Here is a 24190-nt window from a genome sequence, read left to right as displayed (position 1 = left end):
ATCTGGGACCACAGGTGCCTTGAGTTTGCTGTTCCACCTGTATTTGTTATCACAGGTCCCTTGAGTCTACAATTTTTAAATTCATCTGGTACTGGCATTGTTCCAGAACAGGAGCCTTGGTGGTTTTATTCCCTAAATTATTAAAGCCAGTTGTTTCCCAGTTATGAAAACACACACAGCTGCCCAAACTCTGAAGCAAGAGTTTTTAATTTTCTAAAGGGTAGCCCAGCAGAAGGAGCTGCAGCTAATTAACATTACACGAGGTCTCATTCCCCTCAGCACCCCCTGGAAAATAGAAACACATCCTGAGGGGCCAGGACACCTTAAACCTAACCAGGCTCCTGGGGACCACCCAGAATACCTCCTTTGTATTTATATGTCAAATAAAAAATATTTATATCTATTTCTAGCTGCAGCAGCGCCTCCCCTGCCTGCAGCCCTCATGCCAAGGGCCTCCCACCACCCAAATTCCAGGGACTGGGATGAAGTTTCCTCATCCCCTCCTTGTGCCATGAAGGAGCACAAGTGACCACAGACTTGCCAAGGGTCATGGGGCTGTGGCAAAATGTGGAATATGTAAAAATTTTAGTAGGAAAGGATGCTTTTGATGTTTGATAATTATATCTTTTCAAGCCTAATCAACAGATAGGAGCTAATAACCAAGCTCATGCATTATTAAAAAATAACCCAATTGCCAGTTGGTGGAATTGCCTTGTTAAATTTAGAACTTAGCATGTTTCAGTGATCTCAGGTTTAGGGGGAGGATGGATGCCCACTGATAATGGACACAAAGAATGCAGAATTTTTGGGCCATCTGGCAAACTCCCAAGATAAGGAATAAACCAATAAACCCAACTCAGCAACTGTGCTGGAATCAGCTCTGACATCTCCCTGTGCCCCACAGGGCAGAGCTGCAAGGGGGCCCATCCTGCAAAACCCACACAGGAGGCAGCTGCTGGTTTCTCCAAGCATGCAGGTGACCTCTGGAAAAGGATTTTCTCATCTTTCTTTCAGCTGAGGGTCAAGCTGGGGTGTCCCTCTGCCTCAAGCTGAGGGACAGCAGAGCTGTGGCCAAGGGACATGGCCATAAATGTGTTTTGCCTTTAGATCAAGAGAACTTCATCACTTCACAACACTGATGCAGAGCCCAGAAGTTAAAGCACTGGCAAGGAGAAGACCTGAATGTCATTATGACACTAAGGACAATATTAATCAGTATTTCAATTAGTTAAATATAATCCTTGGCTACTCTCCCATGTGGCAGTTTGGGGTACAGGACAGAGCAACCTCAGCCTCCCCAGCCCCCTGGTGCTGCTCAGCTCTTGAGAAAACCCATCAAACCTCGCCCCTCCCACGACTGTTTTCAGTAAAAGCCTTTAAAACTCCACTCAAAGCTTGTCAAACAGGCTGTAGCTGGTGCAAATGAAAACCCGAGATGAATTTAATACTGTACCTATTCAGCCCTAAAATACAGGGCCGATCAGCAGCAATAGCACATTATTTGAGGTATATGATTTCCAGCAGATTGGGTTTTTAGCCTGTCAAGATCACTCCAACCATCTGAATCCTGTGAGTTCTCTAAAGGGACAAGGTATCTGAAAACATCTCCTCCCTTCCCCTCCCTGTCTTTCCTCTCAGCTCTGAAAAAAACACCCCTGCTATCATTTCCCTGCATTTAAATCTGCCCAACTCTTCTTTGCCATTATAACTTTTGATTTAGAGGGATGTGACCAGACAGGAGGAGTGAGGAGCTGCAGAGGGGTTGTGGGGCTCCAGAGGCTGCAGGAGAGAGCAGGGGCAGGTTCCCCCCACCTCATTTTGTTCCTTGGCTTTATATTTTCCATAGGCTGATTTTTACCCTCAAACCCCATGCATTGCTCTTTCTTTTCAGGATAAACTTCTCAGGCATGTGGTGGTTGAGACCAGAGGTGCTCACCCACTGACCTGCTAAACTGGGGAGCTGGAAATGCAATTTCTGCTACTTTTCTCATTGGATGCAGTTTAATCATAGATGTTTCCAGCTGAAAGGAAATATTCCAACTCCTCGTGTTTGAGACAGCCATGAGAAATATCACAATTGGGTACCAATGACCCTCTGAGCACCTGCTGGTTTTGGATGTGGGCGTACAGGAATAATTTCAACTGAAATATTGGAGAAAGAACCAGTTTCAATGAATTCCCTAATACAAATGATGACATCTCATTTGGAGCTGGGATTTCAGCTTGGGCAACCTTTGTCTGCAGCAGGGTGGGACCTGCTGGGGCTCTGGCTCCTGGAGAGGGGGAACCTAGCTGGGACATGTCACCCCTGCAGCCTCTGGAGCTGTGAGTCAATGCAGGAGCTGTGGAGGAGCGGGTGGGCACACAGGAGCCACCCCACACCCCTGCCCTGCTGGCATCAACGCTGTCACCCTCTGGAATTGTGCCCAGGACTAACTCTGCTTCCCTGGCAGGTCTGCTTTTAATGGCTTTGAAACAACCCAAGGTCCATTTGGCTCAGGATGTTCAGGAGCCTGGAAGGGCCCAGAGGGGATGGAGGGGATGTGTCCTCCTGAGGCTGGACACTCCCTGTCCCTCCTGGTCTCCCTTCCTAAATTTGTCCCCCATTCCTGGGGGTGGCACCTGCACCCCAAGGGCAGCCTGCAAGCCTTGGGGCAAGGCTCTTGCACAGATCACCATGTCTGTCCCCAGGCTCTTTGCAATTTGTTTCTCCCAAAATTTTTCCATGGGGAACCCACTCTGCAAACGCCTTCCTGGCCAGGAGCTCCCTCTGGAACTCAGAGAGGAGCACATGCCTGTGCCTGGCTCCTTGGTGCCATGTCCACAGGAATGAGCTCCCTCCAAGACACAGGGGGATGTCTTATTCAGAAACAAACAAAAAAAATCCTAAAAGATGGATTTATATGTTTATGTTTTTGGAAACATTCCCTCTATTTCCTCCTGCAGCCTGCAGAGGTTCACAGAGCTGAGCCAGGTGGGATCTCTCAGCTCTTCCCTTCCTCAGCTCCATTTCTCCTCCACCCTGTTCATCTCTAGTCCCATTTTCAAGCAATACTCCAATAAAAACAGGTCTGCATTTGTTTCTTTTTTCCTTCTGTGTCATTTCTCCATCCAGCTTACAATTTTGGCAGCAATTTAACAGCCTTTACAAATTACATTCCTATCTTTTTCACTGTTATTGTTAGAGGAGGAAGTCCCATTTTTCACTGTGATCCTTCAGGTTTCTGCTGTCACTGTATTTAAGCCTTTTTTTTTTTTTTTGTCCTTAGCTTTTATTTTCTTATCCCTCAAGGGCAGCCTTGGAAATTCAAAGCTGTTCCCTGCCTATCAGTGGATCTGGTATTCTCTTTTGGCAGTTCCACAGTGACTGTCTCTTTTCCTTCCAACCTTCCACCTAAATGACACCTTTTCTCAATAAATTACCCTTTGTCTCCCGGAGTGATGGTTCCATTTGTGACAGTTTGGATGTGTAATAGTTGCATCCCAGTGGATACCTCCAGGACCATCAACTAACAGGCCAATACAAACCCACTGGTGCAGAAAATAAAGAGATTTATGTATTTTGGGCTTTGTTCCACCCCCCCCGGTAGTTGAGCTGTGCTCTGCATTTTCAAAGATTCAGTTTAAAGGTATGGTTGCTCATTGCCAAAAAAAAACCTCTCCTGGATTGGAGGGGTGGCTGAACTCATGGCAGAATTCCCTTTTTTGCAATAGGACATCCCTTGGGATCCCTGGAAAATGCCTCAGAGCAGCCAAACCCACCCAGCCATGCCTCTGACACTGGTGCAGGGCTTCATGGATTGTTTATGCTACAGAGGAAACATTGATTTTTTGCAAACATTTCCTAACAATAACAGCAGGGATCGATATGTGATGCTGCTGCTCGTGGTTTTGCTAACAGAGGATAAAAGTGTGGAGCAGCAGCTTTGAGGTTTCTCCTGTGGGAAAAGAGAGCTCCTGGGGGGGACACTCACACCCAGTGCTGGAGGAGGGATGCAGCAGATAAATCTTGACAAATTTGGATGCTCACACCTTGCTCCCATCAGATGACAATGGAGATATCCAAGCCCATGGCTGGCAGCAACACCATCCTCCCTGGCTCCTGCAAGCTGCCCAAAAGCAACAGATTGAACATTTTTATACAAGTTGTCAAGATCCAGCCTTTGGCTTTAGCAGCCTGGGACTTTCTTCTCGCAGCCCTGCACCTTCTGTCTCGTTTCCAAACACCGACAAGCCAAACATTATTTTCCACTCCCAGCATCTGGCACAGGGCTCTGGGCAAACCTCTCCGCCTGTCGCTGGTGAGATAAATGAGCCTATTTCAGCGGCCGACTTCATAAAAGTATATGAAAAGTAGTTAACAAAAGAGTACTTCACAAAGAGGGGAATGCAAATGCAACCTCCTAGATAACTAATTAACTGAAGGAGACAGACAAAGGGGAAGCAGCTTCCCATCTGTGGAAAGAGATGTCATTTTGTAGAGGCTCTAATGAGTTCTGCCCCGTCCCGCAGCCGTTCAGTTGCGGTGCTCACAGGCTGCTCCTGCTCCACAGTTCCAGGTGAACAGGGGGAGAAAAGCTGGGGGAAAAGCTGCTTCACCTTGCTAAAGTCCCCACAAGGGAGGTGTTTTCAGCAGGGACCCAAGCAGCAAACAAAGCTGGGGTTGTTTTTTTGGAGGTGGCCTGCGCAGCCATCCAGAGCCACCCAGTGCTGGCCACAAGGAGATCACAGAATCACAGAACTACTCAGGCTGGAAAAGACCTCGAAGATCATGGAGTCCAACAATTAATCCAGCACTGCCAGCTCCACCATTATACCCAGCTCTTCCATGGAGAGGGATTTCTTTCAGCTTGCTTGGATCCCCAGCCCTGGAAGTGCCCCAAGATTGGTTTGGACAGGGCTTGGAACAACCTGCTCTAGTCCTGCCCAAGGTGTCCCTGCCCATGGCAGGGGGGGCTGAACTCAATCATCTTTATATTCCCTTCCAACCCAAACCACTGTCTGATTTCCCTCCCTCCTTAAAGCTTTTCAGCCCATTTTGGGCACGAGCATTAGGTTTTACTTTGGGCTGTACCCCTGCTTGGGACTAAGGCACAGCTCTCAGGGATGTGCTCTCCAGGAAATGTGGCACCTGGAGGGAGCACTCTGGGGTCCATCCCCACTGGGCCACCGCCCCCATCTGCCCCTTTCAAGCTGCTCTCTTGCCAACATCCAGCTTTTCTTTTGCTCCTCAGCCTGCGAGGGTCCCTTTGCAGCCCCCAGGCTGCACGAGCTCGGCAGGGTTAAGGCTGAACGGGGCGTGCCATGGGAATTAGTCACCACCGGGACCTCAGTCAAGCGTTTGGTTCCATGCCCTTTTCCAAAGACATTTGTACTTGAAAAAAACTGAAGAATGATGAGCTCCCTGCTAACAGACATGACTCAGAGGAGTGGTGGGCACACGCCACTTAAGCGAGAAGTGTCTTGTGCAGCGTGGGTGAGGAGGGGAGAGGGGCTGCTGACAAAGTGGGTTTTGCAGGGAAAAATAGAAAAACACCCAAATGGCTTCAGTTTGTGCTGCCAACAGCTTTGCTACAGCAGGAGTGGCTCTGAGCACTGATGGGAAAGCCCACCAGTGAAACTGCTCTGGGTGGCTTGGCCAAGGTCTGGTCCCAAGCACCAGAGCAGCTCTGGCATTCAGTGCACGGAGCTAATCCATGCCTGAACCATGGAGCAGGACAATGCTGTGCTACCAAAGACCACAGTGTCCCTCATGGTGCTGTCCTGCCCCTGTGAATGCCAGGAATTCGATCAGCAAGAAGGTCACGGGACATTGCCAATCTCCTGGAGCTGGCTTTGGACACCACGTGCCTTTGCCAGGGATTACCTGTGAGCTGCCTGGTGCACAGGCTTGTGCAAGGAGCACCAGGAGCACAGATAGGTGGGGGATGCCCAAGGCCCTGTGCCAACCACAGCAGGTCACTGTGGGGACATCGTAGGAGCTGGGAAGTTCACAGGAAAAAATTGATTATTGAGTCACCCCTTCTCAACACATCATTTCTCACCTGCATCCACCAGTGGAATCACTGGAAATTACCACGCTGGACATTGTCAGCAGCCAGGAGATGCTGTGCAGAGGGGGGGGGGGGCAGAAATAAAGTTTATAGGGATACAAGCCTTGAACTTTCTCTGGACTGACTTCGAGTGCATTACTGGAATGGGGGGATGGCCTGCCAAGCGGAGGCATTTGGAAATCCTCCCAGCTCTTTCCCAAAGGGGATGAGGAGGAGGAGTTGCCTGAGCTGAGCTGGGTTCCTCCAACCCCTGTGAGGCCCCCGAGGGACCGGCTGGGAGAGGAGACCTGTGGGCCCCGGATGGCTGGGACAGGAACGGTGACTTTGCACAATGCTGTGCCTCGGTGACTCGTGACACGGCAGCAGCTGGCACAGGCTCTCTGGAGCTGGCTGCACACGGGTATTATTAGACCTGATGGTTTTATTTCTGCTCCAGCCAAAGTTCAGCTGGTGCAGTTTGAGCTCTGATGCTGTGGTGGGCGCTGGATGCATCCTGTCCCTCCAGAAACACTTGGTGCTGACAGTCACCACGTCCCCTGCTTGCCACCACCCAGCCACGCAGCTTCCTACAGCGAGGTATTTCCTAATCCTCCTTTTGTTATCACCAAAAAATAAGAAAAGCAATGACCATAAATGATACTGAGCTAGGGCAGGCAGGGCACCAGCTCTGCCAGATGATAGAACCCTCCTTATTTGCATTCCCTAGGGAAATTTCCTCCCCACTTTGCAGAGACTGAGCTCTCAGAAATCCCTTTGCTACTTTCCTACCAGGGAGGTTGGGGGGAGTGAAATAAGAGCCTACAGATCATCTGTATCAAGCTGCAGCACATCCCTCCCCTCCTCCGGGGTCAAACACCGTCTTCCCCTGTGACTGGCCTGGCTGGGCTTGCAGAGGAGGGAAGCAGGGAAAAAACAGGGCCAGGAATTGGCAAGGGGAAGCAGCTGGGCAAAGTGGGCACTGCTAGGAGTCCCAGAGAGACAGGGGATCCTTCAGTGCCATCCCAGCTTCTGTTGGGATGGGGGGCTTTTATCTGAGCCACTGAGCAGCAATTCGTGGCAGCACAGAGCCTGCTCCTTGGAGCTGCTCAGAACTTCCCCCAGAGCAGCTCTGAGCCTGCGCCCTGGGCTCGGCTTAGGAGGAGAAATGGAAACAGAGGGAAAGTCATTAAAAGCTCTTCCATTAACACCCTTGCTGCCAGGCCCAGGGAGGCTGGGTTTTGTCAGATCGTGTTATCACCATGACTTCGCTGTTTCCGAACCTTGAAGAGATTCTTCCCAAAAGCACAACCACCCCCTCACCCTTTCAATCCTCAGCTATTTTTATTTCACTCCTTGAGATAAAGCTACATGTGTGGGGGAGGTATTTACACACACATGAGAAAGTATCAATGCACATAAAAATAACCTGATGATTTGAGAAAGACATTTCACTTCCACAGAGCTCTCTGTTCCCCATTCCATTATAAACAGCAAATGCTGGAGTTACTGAAGCCTGTGGGAGGTTCAGCGTTGCTCTCAGTGTGGATGCAGAGAACATTCTCTGCTCATGCACAGGGTCTGCAGCTGGGGGAAACAGGCACTGGGCATGTGATAAAGGGGGGAAAAAGTGAGATTTTTATGTTCTTAAGAAGTTTATGGCTTGCTGTGAAGCAGATACAGCAGAGATGAATTCCTACAGAAACCCTCCCATATTCTTATTTCATTCATGACACATTTCCAGATGTGTAAGTGCCTGTCTTCACATTGCTTTCATCTTTGAAATACCTTTTCTAAGGGAACAAGGGAGGAGAAAGATAAGCACCCAATGCCTCCAGCTACAAGCTGGTGCTGCCTGCTCTGGGAGCCCAGCTGTGCCCAGGTGTGGGGGCAATGCAGCACCTGGCCACCCATGGGGCGAGCAGCCCAGGGGCTCACACACCTGCTGCACACCCCATGGGATGCATTTAGCATCCACTGATCCCCAAATTTGGGATCCACTGGGCAAGACCACCCTCTGAGCAGCACATGGACTCGGGAGGGAGTGAGGGAGTGAGCTCACACAGCGAGGCAGGCAGGCCCAGCCCGGCTCAGGGAAGAATCTGTGCCAAAAATCAAAACAAGACGGCTCCTGAGCCCTGGGGCCGTGCTCTCGGTGTCCCTACAAGCCACAGCACGCCAGGACATCGCTGCATGGGGGCTGCAGCAGCCAGGGAGCAGAGAGAGCAGCACAGAGCATCCTGGCCGGGCTGTGCTCGGGATGGCTCTGCCAGCCTTGCTGTGACTCTCTTTTGAACGGGCTGCCACACTTGGGGACAAGTGACAGCCTCGCTGCAGTAACAGCGCTGCGCCACATGGTATTACTATTATTATCCGGGTTTGTGGGTAGAATAGATAACACGCCAGCCCCCCTCCTCCAAAATAACCTGGCGTTGGGAGCAATTTGGAGCAAAAACTGGGATATTTGCTGAGCATCCCACGCTGTGATAAACGAGGCAGCGCTGTGTCCTGCCTGCCAGCCGCACACCCCTGAGCCGCAGGACGGCTCCGAATCACTCCGGAATTGCAGGAAGAGATAACAGGAAAAGGCAGCGCTCCGGCAGAGCCTGCCCCGCCAAGGTTGTTTAAAAATACCCAGTCCCAGCCCCCGTGGTTTCTGCGGCTCTGCTGGGAGTCGGGAAGCCCACGCTGGTGATGAGCAGGTGCTCCCTGCAGGCTCAGCCCTTTGAAAAAGCTGCTGGGATCTTGCCCAGGGTCTCTTCTCCCAAAATCTAAGCCAGATCCCAGCTGGGAAGCGCTCTAAAAAACCTCAACCACATGCCCTGGCAGTGACCTCCGTTTGGTGTTGAGCACAAAGCCACCTCACCACCCATGGGAGCATCACCCTGCGTGCTCATGGACCCATGTGTGGGGTGAGTCCAACAGCACTGGAAAGAATTTTAAAAGGAGTTTGTAAAAATAGCTTGCCCGGAGATGGGCTGGGGGTGTAACTATGCGAGGCCTGGGTGGGGCTCAGCTGACCCAGCTGTGGTGCAGCTGCTGCCCATCCATCACCTCTGTGCCCACCAGGGCAGCGAGGTAGGAATGGACAGGGAATTCCCGGGAATGCCAGCACATTCCCCCGGGAGGAACACAACCAAGGCTGGAATATTTGCTGCTATTGCTCACGGTGTCCCCTGAGCCCATCCCTGGGAAGTGGGACCCGTCCGAGGGGACAAACCAGCCCGCACACCTTTCCTGGGCTGTGACTCACCCGGTTTAAGTAAACAGCCAGGTAAACAGGCTCGTTTTACTTTCAAAACAAAAACAAGGAGCCGCAAAGCCCAGCTCGTCCTCCTCGGTAAGGACGGTGTGTAATCATTGGCATTTGTCCTCCGGGTGCTTCCGAGAGGTGCCTGGCAGCCGCTACGACACCGGGTGACATATTCAGCTCAGGAGGGAAAATGCTGCTCGCCTGGGAATGCCAAGGAGCAGGAAAAACAAAAAGCACCGGCGAGGGAAATGCCTGCTGCTGGGGAGGCTCTGAAACCTCACCTCAGCCTGTCCCTAAGGCAGAGGAGCTCTGGGCATGGCTGGATTTAGGGGGGGTTATAGCCAAATGCTCCATTCAGGAGGTGGCTTTCCAAGGAGAAATGCAGCTCCTGACATGGCATTGCAACCCCTGAGGCTGAGCCCTGACACCCAAGGTTTGCCTACGGCTCCTTTGGTAGAAATGGGTCTGGGCAACCCCTCCAGAAATTCCTGTCCCAAAAGGCACCATCCCAGGGAGAGGGTGTGGAGGAGCCCTGACCTGACCCTGCTGGGTTTGGGATCTCTGGGTGTTAAATGCCCTCAGATGAAGCCATTTCACAAGCCGTGTGCTGTAAGGATCTCGCTGTTTCATGGCTCCTCTTTTGTCATTTCAGTAGCAGGTGGTGGAAGTGAGGGGAGGAAAAACCTATAAAATGTTTAACATCCCTTTAGCTTCGATTTATCTGAAGAGAATTCAAACAGCACAATTTCCTCCCGCCATCTGGGTGCCACTTTAAAAGACGTTTTCTCACATCATTGCAATTTCAGAAAATCTTGTTGTACATCTATGGAAATGCGAGATGCTTCCCCTAAATTGTGCATCAGCGTGAAGCTTTTTAAACCTCAACAGCAGCTATGATATATTTTGACAGCTCCCAGACGGCTCCTGAGAGAATTTCCCTGTTCCAACACAACCCATGCAGGGGGGCCCAGCTTTGGGAGCTGCAGTCCTACAAGGCAAAGCTCTCTGCTTGGTTTTGTACCAATTTCTGCTTGGCTTTGCCTTGTTTTGCTTCAGTACTGTGAAGAAGTTTCCCTTGCAGATCTCGCCTGAACACTTGGAGCTGCAGGCTGCACACGTGTTCATGATGTGGATTTCCCACTCATACACCCCAAAATAGCTTAGAAACATTGAACTGCTCCAAAAGCTCAGAGACATCTCAAAGGCCCTGATAAACATCCTGCAATGAGGAGTCTGGAAGAGGAGAAAGGCTCCAGTGATGTCCCCACTGCTCTCAGCCTTTCCTAAATACCCCAAACAACTGCAAGGAGAGCTGTTCTGTGCACGTAGCCCCAAAAATCCAGCTCCACAGGAGAGGGAAGGCATTTTCTTCAGCACCCCGCTCCCAGGGGAGACTCCCAGCCCTCAGCAGGTGAGACAGACACCCCAGGCCCCAGCTGCCAGCCTTGGCTTTGCTGAGCTCCCTGAGCCTCAGCCCTAGCAGCCACCTCTGAAAGCATCCAAACCCAAACACTGATTCACAGCCAGAGGAAGTGCCCCAAGAATGAATCAAAGGGTTAACACAGGCCAGGGGTGTTGGGTGTCAGTCACTTTGAGCTCAATAATCACAGCAAGAATAACTCTGGAGCAGCCAGCTCAGCCAGGGAATGAGCTGTGATGGGACAGGGGGTGACTTCCCACTCCTGCTGCACAGGGAGAAGCCACAGGGCTCAGAGCTGGGGTGAAACCAGGACAGGGGAGTCCAAAGAGCCCCCACCATGGAATTACCACGGAACTGCTCACCCCAACACATCCCCACTGCTGCCTGTGTCCCACAGCCCCAGCAATGGGACAGGATGGAGGAGTCACTCTCTTCCACTGGGACACACTGGGAAGGGACAGACAAACATTTGATAATCGTAGAGATTTTGGTCTAAATCCAGAGGGTTTGCTTATTTTTGAAGATATTAGTGATTTTTCCCACATGGCTCCAGCTTGGCAAAGAAGGGTCCCATAAGAAAAGCTGGAGCTGGCACAGAGCTAAACCCCTGCCACAGACAAGCCAAGCTTTTGTCATCAAAAACCCCCAGATTTTGGAGGGGTCTGTAGCTCACCTAGGGCATGGACTAAACTTGGGTTTGGTAAACCCAGGGCTGGGTCTAAGCCTGGCAAATCAAACCTGAATGGATCTAAACCATGATCCAGTCTCATCTTAGAGCAAGAAGCCCTGCCTTGAGCAATTTCTGCCATGCACAGTTCGGGGAAATCAAGGACATTTCCAATGGAGAAATGAGTTGTCTCTGTGGGACCAAAAAGCCCACATCATGTCAAAAGAGCCTCAATTTCCCCAATGACACCTTGAAACCAGGATTCATCTTTCAGGTTTGCCCCAATGCCATCAGACACCAGCTCTGGGGACTCAGGGGGATGCTGCTTCTGTGGTGTTCCCAAATCTGGCTCCAGCAGCAGGAGCCCCTTGCAGCTTAGCTGGGAGGAGTTGAAATGCTGAGCACGCCTTCCCGACGTTCACCCTGATTTTCAGAAATTGCATTAAATCAGTATTGCTGCAAATTGCCCTCTTTTTTTGGCTCCAGCTTGATGTAAAAAGGAAAACAAACGGAGTTTAAAAATGCAGCTAATCAAGGAGTTAAAGAGAGGTTAATCCTAATGGATTAATCAACTCGCAGGAGGATGGGAAGGAGGCTTGGGTGAGAAGGAGCAGAGAAGCAGCCAAGCCTGGTTCCTCCTCCCAGGGGTGATGGAAAGGTTCAGAGAGAGTGTGGAGACAGTGGTGATATTCCTTCTTCCACCTGGCTGCATCCAGCATGGGGACCACAGAGGAATGATGTGTCCTGGACTTAGGTATATCTTCCCTGAGAAAACAGAGCCCTCGATGCATCTGTCACCATCCCCTGAGGAAAAGGGTGAGGAGTGTTTGACATCACCACCCTCACCTACAGGAGCCAAGAGGTGGCAAAAGCCAGGATGTGGGAGGCCCTGACTGGTGTTAACCCCCCTGCAGAACTCCGGGTGGGATTGGGGAAGGGGTTTTGAACAGAGCAGAGCCATCCCAGGGCTTTCAACCACTGCCTGCACCCACCAGGGCTGCCCTGACCCCTGCAGGGTCCAGCCCATGGCTCCTGCCACCAAATCCAAACATCCTCCTGCCCAAACCATCAGCATCTGCCTCCCAGCACAGCCAGGCATCCTCCATGGGACAAAGCCTCTTTCTTGGCAGCTAATTGGGTTTAGGCATAAGAAGGGCTCGAACATCGTTAGTGACAGCACAAGCAAGGAGGTTTAAAGAAGGTTATTAATGATATACATGCTGTATACAACAGCATAATAGCTAAAAAAATATTAGAACCATTAAGTATCATTATCAAGGCCTGGAGCTAATCATTTAAGCTTAATGAAACCTATACATTTCTCCAGCACTGGCAGCAGTGCTCATCCCTCAGAGGGAGGTGGCAGCCAGGGGAGGCTGGAGCCATGCTGTCCCTGCAGCTTCACTGCTGCACCAGTGCCCTGCTGGCTCTGGGCTCCGTGTTCCCCAGAGCTGAGCCCCCTTCCAGGTGCTTTAAGCAGCAATTCACTCTCTTCAGCATCAACCTTTTGCTTTGGCAGCTCAAAGACCTTCTGGTCAATGAGCACAGAACGGTTTGGATGGGAAAGGACCTCGAAGACCATCTCATTCCATGGGCAGGAATCTTCCACCAGGCTGCTCAGAGCCCATCCAGCCTGGCAGGGCACTCCTCCCACACGTCCCTCCTCTCCCTTGTTTTGAGCAGTCTTTGGAGAGCAGAGGAGAAATGATTTGGAGCCAAGGCGCTGTGATGATCTCACTGCTAATTATGCAGAGAAGTCATTTTGCTGTGGCTGCGGTGATGAAGTGATATGAGAGGAGCAAAACCCCACAGCCACTTTGTGCATGGCAAATTAAACAGAAACAAAACCCAAAGTGAGCAAACCCAATGCCTCAACCTCTGTGAGCCACAGTGGGTGCTGTGCTACCCCCAAACCCACTGCAATCAGGGACAGGAGGATCAGGCAATTAGGGACACAATTCACACCGTTCAAAATGCCATCAGCTCCACTCTCCTCTTTGTCCATGTCTGTTTTCCACCCGGGTCCCAGCAGCAGGATCATTGCTGCAGCAGGACTCACCATCATTTTAAAGGGGAGCTGGGGATTAGCAGCATCCTTATTAAAACCACTCACTCACACCTCATTTTACCTTCCCACTGGAGATGATTTAGCTTGATTTATTCTAATTAGTTGTAATTTATTGTTTTAATGAGCTCTTCTGCAGGCTTTTTGTGCTTCATAACCACCCTCCTTGGCTGCTACAATGCATTTCAAGGAGGTCTTTTAATAAGGAGAGGTTTCCAGGGCTGCCTCAGACAGGGAGGTTTTGTTGGAGTATGAAAAAATCAAAATTAAGCCAAAATTTTCCTTTCCTCCAGAATGGGTTTGCTGGGGAGCATCTGGCTGGGAACAGGAGGCTGCACTTCAGCACTTCACCCAAATGGCAAGAGAGCCCTTAATTATCAGCAGTGTTACAACTGGGTTAAAGACTGGCAAAAGAAAACAAATAGGAGAGAACTCTCCTTCATCCAACTGCAGCTCTGGAGCAGGGAATTCGGGCCTGGAGGGTGCTGCTGCCCAGAGGCTGCTGCAATTCCATGGATAGGTCAGGGATGCTCAACACCAGGGTCACCCACACTGCCTACCCAGGAGGGTCTGTGCTGCTGGGGGGGTCACAGAGCCTCAGAGCCCACCCAGGCCCCTCCTGGGGTAGACACAGGCAGAAGCATCCAGAACACGATGCCATAACCAGCATTGCTTTACCCGCAGAGATCTCTCCTCCCCTTCCTTCTGCTGGGACGGGTGGAGCTGCAGGAACTCCTTGATCAGCTCCCAGGGGTGGCTGGGCCATTTCATGGCTTTCCAGCCTTTCATTTGGAAGGGAGAGAAGGGGCCTCTGGTCAGCCAGGTGAGTTATTTCTGTGACACTGGGTTCTTCCATTAGAAAAAAAAAAAAAGCAGAAAGCAGGTTTTTGCTTCTCTGTCCCCATGGCTGTCACGTGGCAAAGCATTCCCTTTGGAGACATCCAAAATAAAGCAGATGAGATTCGCTTTGCAGGTTGAGAAAAAACTTCATGAAAGCAAAACCTCCAGAGGAGGAGAAACTCCCAAAGAGAAACATGAAAACCCCCAAATGGCTTCAGCTACAGCAGAGAAACACCTGGGTGGTTATAGGATATTTTCTCTGGGAAAAGGGACTGGCTTGTACTGAAGCAGCTGAGATTTGTGAGAGAAATAGTGAGAAACCCTCGGGGAGCCAGGGATGCTCTGGAGAGCTCTGGGAAGGAAAAACTTCCCTAAGTGTTACACCAAATCCCCTGTGCAAACCCAGATGGAGTCACTGCAGGAACGGGAACAGCTCCAAGCGAGAGCCTGGAGAGCTGCACGTTTCCTGGGGGCCAGGGGAGATCTGCAGCCCCAGGGACTGAGGAGGAGGATGCTGGAGGAAGTCAGGCTGAGCTCCTGCATGTGCAGAGGCTCCCAGAGGGGCTGGAAAGCACAAACAACGCCATGAAACAACAAAGGGGTTTCTGTGGGCACCCACGGCATGATCCAACAGGAGCATCCAACAGGGAGCAATGAGGGACATCAAGGGCATCCCTGCAGGGAGAGCCAGCAAGGATGTCCCAATCCATGGGCACGAGTTAGTGAGAGTGATGCTCCCCAGAGCAGGGATAGCTCTGGGAGCTGCTGTGCCAGCCACTGCCACAGCTCTGCCCCTACACCACCTGCTCCTGCCACAGGGCCTGGGCACTTGGAAAACTGGATGAACCCCGTTCTTCTAGGAGAGGAGATCGGGTCTCTGGAGGTGCCTGGTGGATCTGGACAGCTCTGGAGCTTCCTGTGGATTATTTACCCAGCTCCACATGCTGCCAACCAAAATAAATCAATGCGGCTTTTGCTTCCATTTTAGGAAAATAAATCCTCTGGGACAGGCTGGGAGCTGCTGCCCTGCTGGGAGCCACGTGCTCCCCATCCCAGCCCTGGTGGGATGTAAATGGAACTCAGAACCCCTTGGCCCCACTCACTACCCCGTGTCCCTGCCTTGCAGGGACAGGTGGTGCTCCACAGCTTCCTTGGCAGCTTGGGACAGACGGCAGGACACAGCCAGGAGATTTCCTGAGCCTCCTGCCACCGAGCTGCCTGGAGAGCTCTCCCATGGCTTGGTGACCTTATCCTTATCTCCCCACGTCCTTCAGCCCTCACAGCAGCCAGTTGCAGCAGCAGGTCCTCCAAGGGCAGTTTCCCATGATGTAGCCCCTTATCTCATGGTGCTGAGCCCTCTCCATCAGCCCATTCCAGCTCTGTGTTGGCAGCACTGGGAATCACCTGCTTGTGCTGCAGGAGGGATCACCAAAAGTTTTTCCCAAAATAAAAAAGCTGCGTGGACCACCCACATTTCCCTCCAGCTGCCCAGGACAGCTTTGCTGGGACTCAGAGGTGAGCTGGCAAGCTCATGGTCCTGAGATGCATCAGGACCTGCTGATTTCCACCTCAGCCCCAACTCCCTGTCCTGGAACAGGCACACTCCTGTCTCCTGCCCCATCAGTGCCAATTACAAATTGCCCAGCATTCAACTGCTTAATCCCACCAGCTCTTTCAGATGTGTTTGTCTATTTGATCAGAACTGGCTTCTTAGAAGGAAAAAAACAATCTTCCAAGCACCTGCTCTTGTCTCCTCCCCATCCAGGATGCTGTGTTGGCAGCATCAGTGCTGCTCCAAGAGCAGCATGTGCAAGGCCAGATTGGGATGGTTCCTCTGTCTCCTTCAGCAGTGAAAATCTGGTCTCGAATGATGTGGCTATTGGCAAGTCTAACGCTGCTCCAGGAGAAAAAAGGGAGCACTGTCCCCCTGGAATGATTGGGACAGGGCTGGCAGAGAGGTGCTGCTGTGGCTGGGGTGCCCTGGGCAGTGTGAATTGCTGATAAACACAATCCTGCCCTTTCCCCCTTGTGTGTGAGAAGTCCCAAAATGCACAGCCAGGATCTCAGTCCCTCCTGGGCTCCTTCAGGCAGCCCCAGGGTCAGACCCACAGGATGGCCACTCGTCCCCTCCTGGAGGCTGCTCCCCTCAGTCCCAGCCTGCAGCAGGTCCGTCCCTTAGAGCTGGTGTTAAGCCATGAACCATGATGTGCTCTGACACCACTGCAGAGTGGCTGCTCCTGCTCTGTGTTATGGGGCTGGAGGCTCCAAACCAGCGTCTCACACACAAGGGAGGGTGAGCAAACTGCTCCCAGTCCCCACCAGCCCCAGCTCTGCTCACCCTGGAACCCCAGGAACGCACAGATCCCACCCCCTCTCCTCAGACATAGAGGGAGAGGCTGGTGCAGAAGTGCCCCAGTGTTTCCAAACTGATTTTTGCACTTGCAGAAACACCAGCAGGGATCACTTGTTTAAAACCTCTTTTGCAGGGATAATCAGATCATATTTGAAAAGAGCCTCCGGATGTGCAGTTACAATTATTTCATTAGGATGTGATACTCCAGACCATCCAAGAGCTTGGGAAGCTGCTGTCTGCACAGGTCCAAGCACGCTGCCCATGGAAGAGGTCCTTAGTGCTAATTGCCAAAGCCAACCTCAGCCATTAGGAAATTATTGCTAATGCAGCTTACAACGGCTTTTATAAGACACTATTAAGGAATTCATCAGAAAGCAGAACCAAATAAAGCAAAAAGCTATTAAAGAAAAACAAAACTCACCCCAAAGTGCAGGATCAGCAGGAACAAGAGCTGGAGCTGCTGTGTGAGTGCAGCAGCCCCAAAGCTGAGCCTGGAGCTCCCTGTGTCCCAGCACGGGTGTTGCACCAGCCTGGGGCTCTCCCCAAATACCCCGGGATGGGACAGTGGCTCAGCAGTGGCTCTTTCCCCCTGGCAGCTCCCTGTGGAGTCACAGGTGGTGCCCTGCACCTGCAGCCCTGCTCGGGGAACCATCCTGTGCCAGACAGGGGTGCAGGGCCAGGGGCCCACTGAGGGACATCCAGCCAGGGTGCTGGGCCTGAACATGTCCCCAGGAGCCCCTAGGGTCCTTCTATGAAAGGGGGAAAAATTAAGGTTGGGCCTGGGGCTATTTTTTCAAAAAGTCTGATAAAAATAACTCTTTGAAGGGGTGAGGAAGAGGAAGGACAATTTGTGCTGGAGAAGTGTCACCCGCAGGGCCTGACAGCTCCAAGTGGCACAAGGACACAGGGCTGGAGCTGTGACTCATGACTTTTTGGCATTCCATCCTGGTGTCAGTGTCACATTTCCAGGACTATATTTTATTCATAAAAATTGCTGTGCTCACAGCCGTGCCTGGCAGAGCTGGAGTGGCTGAGCTTGGGGCTGGCTGTGCTCTCACCATCAGGGGGGTCCCAGCTCTGGAACAACTGCTGGAAGTTAAATGTAATCTGCAAAACTGGGTGAGAGTGCCCAGGTTCCCCCCCATGACCTGGAATGTGGGTGCCTTCGTGGCTGTGCTGGGCCAGGGCTTGCAGCACGTGGTGGGTGTTGTTGGTAACCACATCCCAAATGAGCCAGAGAGGAACATGTGAGGCTGTATTTTTAACTCTGAGGTCCTGGTAACATGGAAAACTGGGTGCCTGGCCCAGGTGCTGCCCAGATTGATGGAAAATTTCCTCAGCTTTGCTAAGCCCAGGCACTGCAGTGGGTGAGCAAATGGTGCTTTGCCCCCAGGAATGGTTTTAGGGCCATGCCCAGAACCCAGCAGAAACCATTTGCCATTCCACTGGGAAGTTCCTGTGGAGTTGCAGGCGGGGAGCTGGCATGGTGAGATGGAAATGGGGATGGGGCAAACTCAACTTTTCCAACTCACAGCCTCCCCAAGCAGGAAGAATATTTTCAACCCCCTAAGGAACTAAGGACAGGATGGGCCCATGGCCCTTGCCAGGTCTGATGTTTCCCCAGCACAGTGTGAGCTGAGATTTGGAATTCCCCCATCAGTGCAGGCATGCCTACACATCTCTCTTGTCCCTGCCTTCATGGGATGACCTGTGCCAAGCTGTGAGATGGCACATGGTGACATTCCCCTCCTCCCCATCACCCTCCTGCAGCCCTGCACCCACCCCACTGGCTCAGCCGAGACAAGCAGAGGCTAAGAACATCAACTGGGTTTTATTCCTCAGGTCTGACAAGTAAAAGCACAAATTCTCTTTGGAAATAAGGAAAAAAAAAACCAACAAAAAACCAAAAAACCAACACCAAAACCCCAAACCAAGGTTCAAAGCACGCAGACCATTTCTCAGGATGAAGGCCACGCCACCAAGCTCCACTGCTGGGTGCGTGTCCTCCGCAGAGATGTAGTTTAAAAAAAAAATAACTCGTGGAGGAGGAAAAGACAAAGAGCTACGGGTTTCCATGTCAATTTTAAAGAAAAAAACAGGCCCTTTTTTGCTATTGTTATAAATATCCCATCCGAGTGACTCGGAACAAACAAGAACCATAAGGAGGAGGAGGAACATCCTTTCTGCTTGGCCCCGTGGGCACAGAATCTCTCCCGGCACCTCGGAGCGCTGCAAGCCCTCGGGGCCGGTGGCCGGGCAGCCGAGCGTGCCCCGGCTCCCAGCTGGGGTGGCGGGTGCTGCCATCCCTGCGAGCGGCACCCGCCACCCTCGCCCGAGGCTCTCAGGACCGGGGAGCGGGGAGGGGACAAGGGACAGGGGAGCGGGGCGCGGCTGGCTGCTCAGGTGCAGGTGGCCTCCTGGCTCTCGACGGGGATCTCGCTGCCGCTGCTGCCCTCGCCGTACTGCTGGTAGGGGGGGATCTGGGGCGCCTCGATGATCAGCAGCCCCTCCGGGGACAAGGAGGCGAACACCGTGATGGGATCCACCTCGTAGGGCAGCCTGCAGGGGGGCAGGAAGGAAGGGGAGGGTTAGGATGCCGCATCCCCGCTGGATGCCGACCCTTGGAGCCCCGGCGGTGCCGAGGCAGCAGCGCCGGCGCCCCGGCAAAGCCTCTGTTATTACTGGAGCGCCTGGGAATGTGCGGGGGGATATTTCGAGCGGGCTCCTGGCCCCCGTGGGAGCTCTGTTTAATCTCCCCGGCAGATGTGTTTGACGGGATGTCACCGCAGGAGTAAATCCCGGCCGTGCCGCAGCCACGTCAGCCGCGAGCCTTGCCCCTAAAAGGAGCCCGAGAGCAGCGAGCGCGGGGCTCGCCCCAGCTTTCCCGTGGGACTTGGGCACGCACAGGGCTCCTTCAGGGCGGAAAAGCAAAGCTGAGCTGCTGCCAGCCGAGGAAACCCTTCCCATGCCCTGGGCTTTGATGTTTTTCCGTGTTAACCGTGCGAGCCCCGCGGGTGGGATCTGCCCCCCACATCGGTCGGGGCTCGCCGGCCTCTGGGCTCGCCTTTGCGGTTGTTGTTGCCAAAGCGAGCCAGGGGTGAGTCAACGCGATAGCGATCTCACTGACATCATGGAGATGCGGGGATAGGCAGGGATGTGCTCCGGGGCAGGCGGTGCTGCCAGCCCGCCGTGCCCGGCTGCTCCCCCGGGCCGCCTCCTCCTCCTCCTCGCACCCCTCCTGCTCCCCGCAGCCCCGGGCGTGCAGGAGACTGACAGACCGCCTCAAAAACGGCCTCCTTCTCCTTTCCCTCCCTTGGGAAATCACTCTGTGGCCTGGCCCAGCCAGGCACCTGCTGCAGAAGGGCAGATTTTGGGGTGCAAACATCCCAAGTGTGAGCTGGAGCACGGGGACTGGCAAAGCTCAGCCAGGCCGACCGATACCTACTGGATTTTCTTGGTGAAGTTCTTGGAGACGATCCCTCCTTCCACCTGCTGCTCCTCGTGTTTGCCTGCAGGGAAGGCCAACACCCCACATCAACACCTTACCAGGAGATTTTTTTTCCCTAACAAACAACAACAACAACTAAACCCAACAGGAAAGTTTTCCGAGCAGCTGTATCCCTACCCCAGTGCAAACCTGTCCTCTGGGGAGGGCTCAGGAAACCTCTCCATGTGAGGAAGAAGATGCTAGATACAGCACAGCCACATTCCCACTAGAAAACTGGCGTCTCACATGCTGCCAAGAGCTGGGGCTTAAGAAAATAAATAAATAATAAAAACCTTTGTAGATGGCAGCATCTCCCTTGCCCCACTCCCCAGGATGGGCTCCTTTCCATCATTCTGTCAGGCTGGGGGTCCCTGTACCTGGAGCATCAGCCAGAGGCTGCCTGGAGCCCCCTGACCTGTGGCTTTCCTCCTGTGCTGCAGTGAGCTCCAAATAAACACCCAAATAAACAGAGCTGTGTTAGGTGGCAGCTCCCAGCCCTCCCTGGTGATCCCAGCCCGGAGGGACAATGGGAAATGTCAGTGCCAGGGCAGTTATGGGCACCCCAAAAGTGCTGGACCCCACAGCCACTGTTCCCTCCATTAACTGGCTTTTCAGGGATGTGTTTTTGGCAGACTCAGAGCCGGGCTGGGCTGGGGGCTGCGAGCAGCTGCTCCCTTCTTCCCAGCCTCTCCCTCGGTCCCTTTAAAGGGAATCTCCCTCCGTTCCGACCTCACCCTGGCTATAATTAACCGAGCAGAGCTGGGGCCCCTCTTGGCCACAGGGTGCTGCCAGCCAGGGCACAAAGCAGGGCGATTTACCCCAAAGGACACGTGTCCTTTCTCATTTTGGCAGCAAACCACTGTGGCTTGTGAGCCAGATCCCCCAGTGACACCCACACTGCCTCTGGAGATGCCCCAAAGCCCTGCTGCAGCCCTCCCCTGCTCCCAAGCCTTAAAACAGAGGCGATTTTGGCATTTTGCAGCAATTCCTTGAGCTGGCAGTGCCACCTCCCCGGTGCCTTGGCTCTCACCTGACACCTCGACGTAGCCATCCTTAGTTTTGACCGTCAGCTCCTCGGGTTTGAAGCTGTGCACGTTGACACACACCTTCCAGGGCTCTCGGGGGAAGGGCGCGGGGCTGCGGCTCTCGGGGTACCCCCCGAAGTGGGTGCCGTAGGCGGGGGCCATGGGGGGGGTGCGGCCGAGGCCGGCGCGCAGGGGGCCCGGCCAGGTCGTGGTGAGCCGGGGCCGAGCCCAGTCGGGCCAGTCCGCCGTCAGGTCCCCGGGGAAGGGCGACAAGCCGAAGTCATCGTCCAGCAGGCGAGAGGTCAGGCCGGGCTCCCGGAAGGGGTCGCGGAGGCTGCGCCTGCCGGGATAATGGCAGGAGAAGGGCATCTGGCTATCGGCCATGGCTTCCTTCGGAGGGGTCTGAGCGTGTCCCCGGGGCTCTCCAACAGAGCCTCAGCCTCTGTGCGGCTGCTCCTGGCTGCAAACTTCCCCCGGGAGCCTGTCCCGGAGGAGACGCATCCACCCCGGGTGGGACGTGGGTGCGCGGGGATGGTCCCTCCTTCCCGGCACCAGGTGAAGGACGATGAGAAAAATCAATTCAGGCTGAATCACCGGGAGCTGGAGGAGCGCAGGAAGGACGGAGGGAGCTCTCTGGCCGCGAGAAAACGCTTCCTGTCTGGCTGTGATCCCAGGACTGGGGAGAGGAAAATAAAACTTCTTGTCAGGAGAGAGAAAAAAAAATAATAAAACCAAATATCCTGAGATTAAAAAGCTTCTCTCTCACTTCTCACTCTCCAGCACTTTATGTTCAACTTTCCCTGCTGCTCCTGGGTGAGAGCTGCAATAAATGCCTGAGCCTGGAGCCCAGAAACTTCTCTAACCTTCCAGCCGTTGGGCGAGTACTATTTATATGGATTTCGGAGGAGGGGGGTGTGTGTTTTGCAAGTCCTGCCCTGTCAGCCGAGTATTTTGGAGAGGATGAAACAACCGTGGAGAATTTGGGCAGTGGCAGCTGACCTCTCCTGCTGTCCCCAGGATCCCGGCTGCCAGGGGGCAACGGCGCTTCGGCAGCTGCCCCAGCCCCTGCCGCCCCCTCCTGCTGCTCTGCCCGCCCAAAATAGCCCCCAAGCTCACTCAGGGCTGGCTGCTTTCGTCCCGCTGTCACCTGTTAAAAATACCGTGGTGGGGCTGACCGAGCTGCTCCCCTCACTGTAAAGCCACGTGTCCCCACGGCCACAGTACCACTGTCCCGGGAAATGGGTCACTGCGGGCACCCCCAGCGCACTGGGACCCTGGGGGGGGATGTTTGGGGCAGTGGGGCAGGGCGATGGGTTGACCCTCTCCAGCGCTGCTTCTTTGGCCACTTCCACAGCTGGGCCCGAAAAACATCCCCTAACTGCGGGAAGGAGCCGGACCCCGGGCAGCAGGCAGGGCGCTCACGGCGCTGCTCAGTGCCTGCCTCCTCCTCCTCCTCCTCACCCCACCGCATGCCCCGGCCCTGCCGCAATCGCCGTGCGGGCAGGGCGAGGCGTTAATCACAGCCTCGGCCCGGCTATTAATTACAGGGCAGCGGCGGGAGCGGGCTGCGCGCTGCGGGAACGGGCGCGGCAGCAGCAGCAGCAGCACTGGAGGGGGAGCTCCCAGCGAGCATCCACCCGGAGACACAGCCCCGAGCCCGGCCACAGGCGGGGTGCGGCTGGCATACCCCATGGAGGTGATCCAGGCACGGGCCGGTGGGCAGCGAGGTGTGCTGGAGGATGGGATGTGACCAATGAGGCTCACGTTGGCTGCGGAGCCACTTCCTCATGCCGCATCCTGGCTCTGCATCATTCTCCTTCTCTCCAGCATCTGCAATTTTTCTAATGGACCCTATGGAAGTAATTGCAGCAGGAAGGCTTTAATGGAGGCCAGGCCGCGCAGGGATGCAGCCGCTGGTCACCCCATGGCATTAATCACGGCAGCATCGCTGCAGGCAGGGAGCTGCCTCTCCTTGGCTAGGGCAGGGCTGCTCCCCGTGCATGGAGACACCTGGGCATCACAGGGGAATCCCTGGGGTCCGAAGGGATGCCTGGAGAGGTCCCAGGTGCTGAGTACTCCTGGTGCTGGTGGAGGGACTGAACATCCCTCTCCATTCCCTTGTCCTGCCCGGCTGCCTCCGCCTGGCTGGGGGCTCCTGATGCCTGCGAGTGACAGTACGGGGACAGTCCTGGGGGTCACTGCCACACAGAGCCTTGAGCTCAACTGGGCTCAATCGGCTTGGCTGGGGAGCAGGATCGCCCCGGCACCGAGCTCAGCCACCCCCTTGGGCGAACACCAGCGCACGGGGTGAGAGGGACAAGCCCCGAGGTGGTTTCAGGCAGTCCCACGATCCTGCCGTGTTTCCAGGGAGCCTCCTAACATCCCCCATCCCACGTTTCCCACATAGCTCCAGGCCATCCTCCCTCCCCGGCCAGGAATTCTTTCTGTCGCCTTGTTCATCCCCGATTAGTCACACGTCCCCTCCTCCCGCCTGCTCTCACCCTCTCTGGGCCATCCCAATTTAGCTCCTGTTGTTATTCCAATGCTCCCGGCTGCCTCCCACCGCCGAGCCACCCCACGACATCAGCTCCGGGAAACATGAAGTGTCCTTGCAGCCCCCCTTCTCCTCCGAGGGACTTGGGAATGCTGCCCCGTGTCCCCACGATCCATCTGTGCTATGTCCAGACCTTTCCTGGGTGCCCATCTGAGCCCTGTTGAGGAGCATGGGGACACAGCCCAGTGCTGCTGCTCCCCACGGTGCTGGAGAGTCCCCAGTGCCCCTGGCTCCTGCCGAGGTGACATGGGAACTCCCTGTGGCATGGGAACTCCGTGCAGGGCTTGGAGCAGGAAGGGAAGGGCACAACCCCGAGGAGAGCACTGGTGAGCCCAGTGTGACCTCCAGGGAGAGATGGACGCACTTCTGGCTTGGACTCCCAGTGTCTGAACAGGGTGGGGGATCCAAAGGGTCTGGAAAGGGCAGCAGGAGCCTGGCCCAGCAGGAAAAGCAGAGCTGCCAGAAATACTAGCCCACAACTTTTTTTTGCTCCAGTC

The 24190-nt window shown here is 54.0% G+C and overlaps 1 protein-coding gene across 2 annotated transcripts; it reads right to left on the bottom strand.

Annotated features, from left to right (window-relative positions):
- Positions 1-18439: 18439 nt before the first annotated feature.
- On the bottom strand, positions 18440-23200 carry HSPB8 (heat shock protein family B (small) member 8). Of its 2 annotated transcripts, none has more exons than XM_088175892.1 (4): positions 22827-23200; positions 21145-21815; positions 20073-20136; positions 18440-19186 (listed from the first exon to the last, which is right to left on the bottom strand). In XM_088175892.1, exons 2-4 carry the CDS (start codon positions 21521-21523, stop codon positions 19027-19029), a joined length of 603 nt encoding a protein of 200 aa, XP_088032018.1. In that variant the 5' UTR covers positions 21524-21815; positions 22827-23200; the 3' UTR covers positions 18440-19026. The 2 variants fall into 2 exon arrangements, with proteins under 2 accessions (XP_088032018.1, XP_014750095.1); XM_014894609.2 differs by lacking the exon at positions 22827-23200 and adding an exon at positions 21906-22187.
- Between the last annotated feature and the right edge of the window lie 990 nt (positions 23201-24190).

This window comes from Sturnus vulgaris, chromosome 19, assembly GCF_052056855.1.
Source record: "Sturnus vulgaris isolate bStuVul1 chromosome 19, bStuVul1.hap1, whole genome shotgun sequence".
NCBI classification, from domain to species: Eukaryota; Metazoa; Chordata; class Aves; order Passeriformes; family Sturnidae; genus Sturnus; species Sturnus vulgaris.
Note: the sequence above shows the minus strand (reverse complement) of the source record. Positions and strands in the feature narration are given on the sequence as shown.

Excerpts from the sequence above, each read along its gene's own strand:
- HSPB8 (XM_088175892.1), bottom strand. The coding sequence starts at position 21,523 with ATGGCCGATAGCCAGATGCCCTTCTCCTGCCATTATCCCGGCAGGCGC. Across the intron at positions 20,137-21,144 it reads TGGCTACGTCGAGGTGTCAG|GCAAACACGAGGAGCAGCAG; the intron begins GTGAGAGCCAAG and ends CCTTCCCTGCAG. Across the intron at positions 19,187-20,072 it reads AACTTCACCAAGAAAATCCA|GCTGCCCTACGAGGTGGATC; the intron begins GTAGGTATCGGT and ends GCCCCCCTGCAG.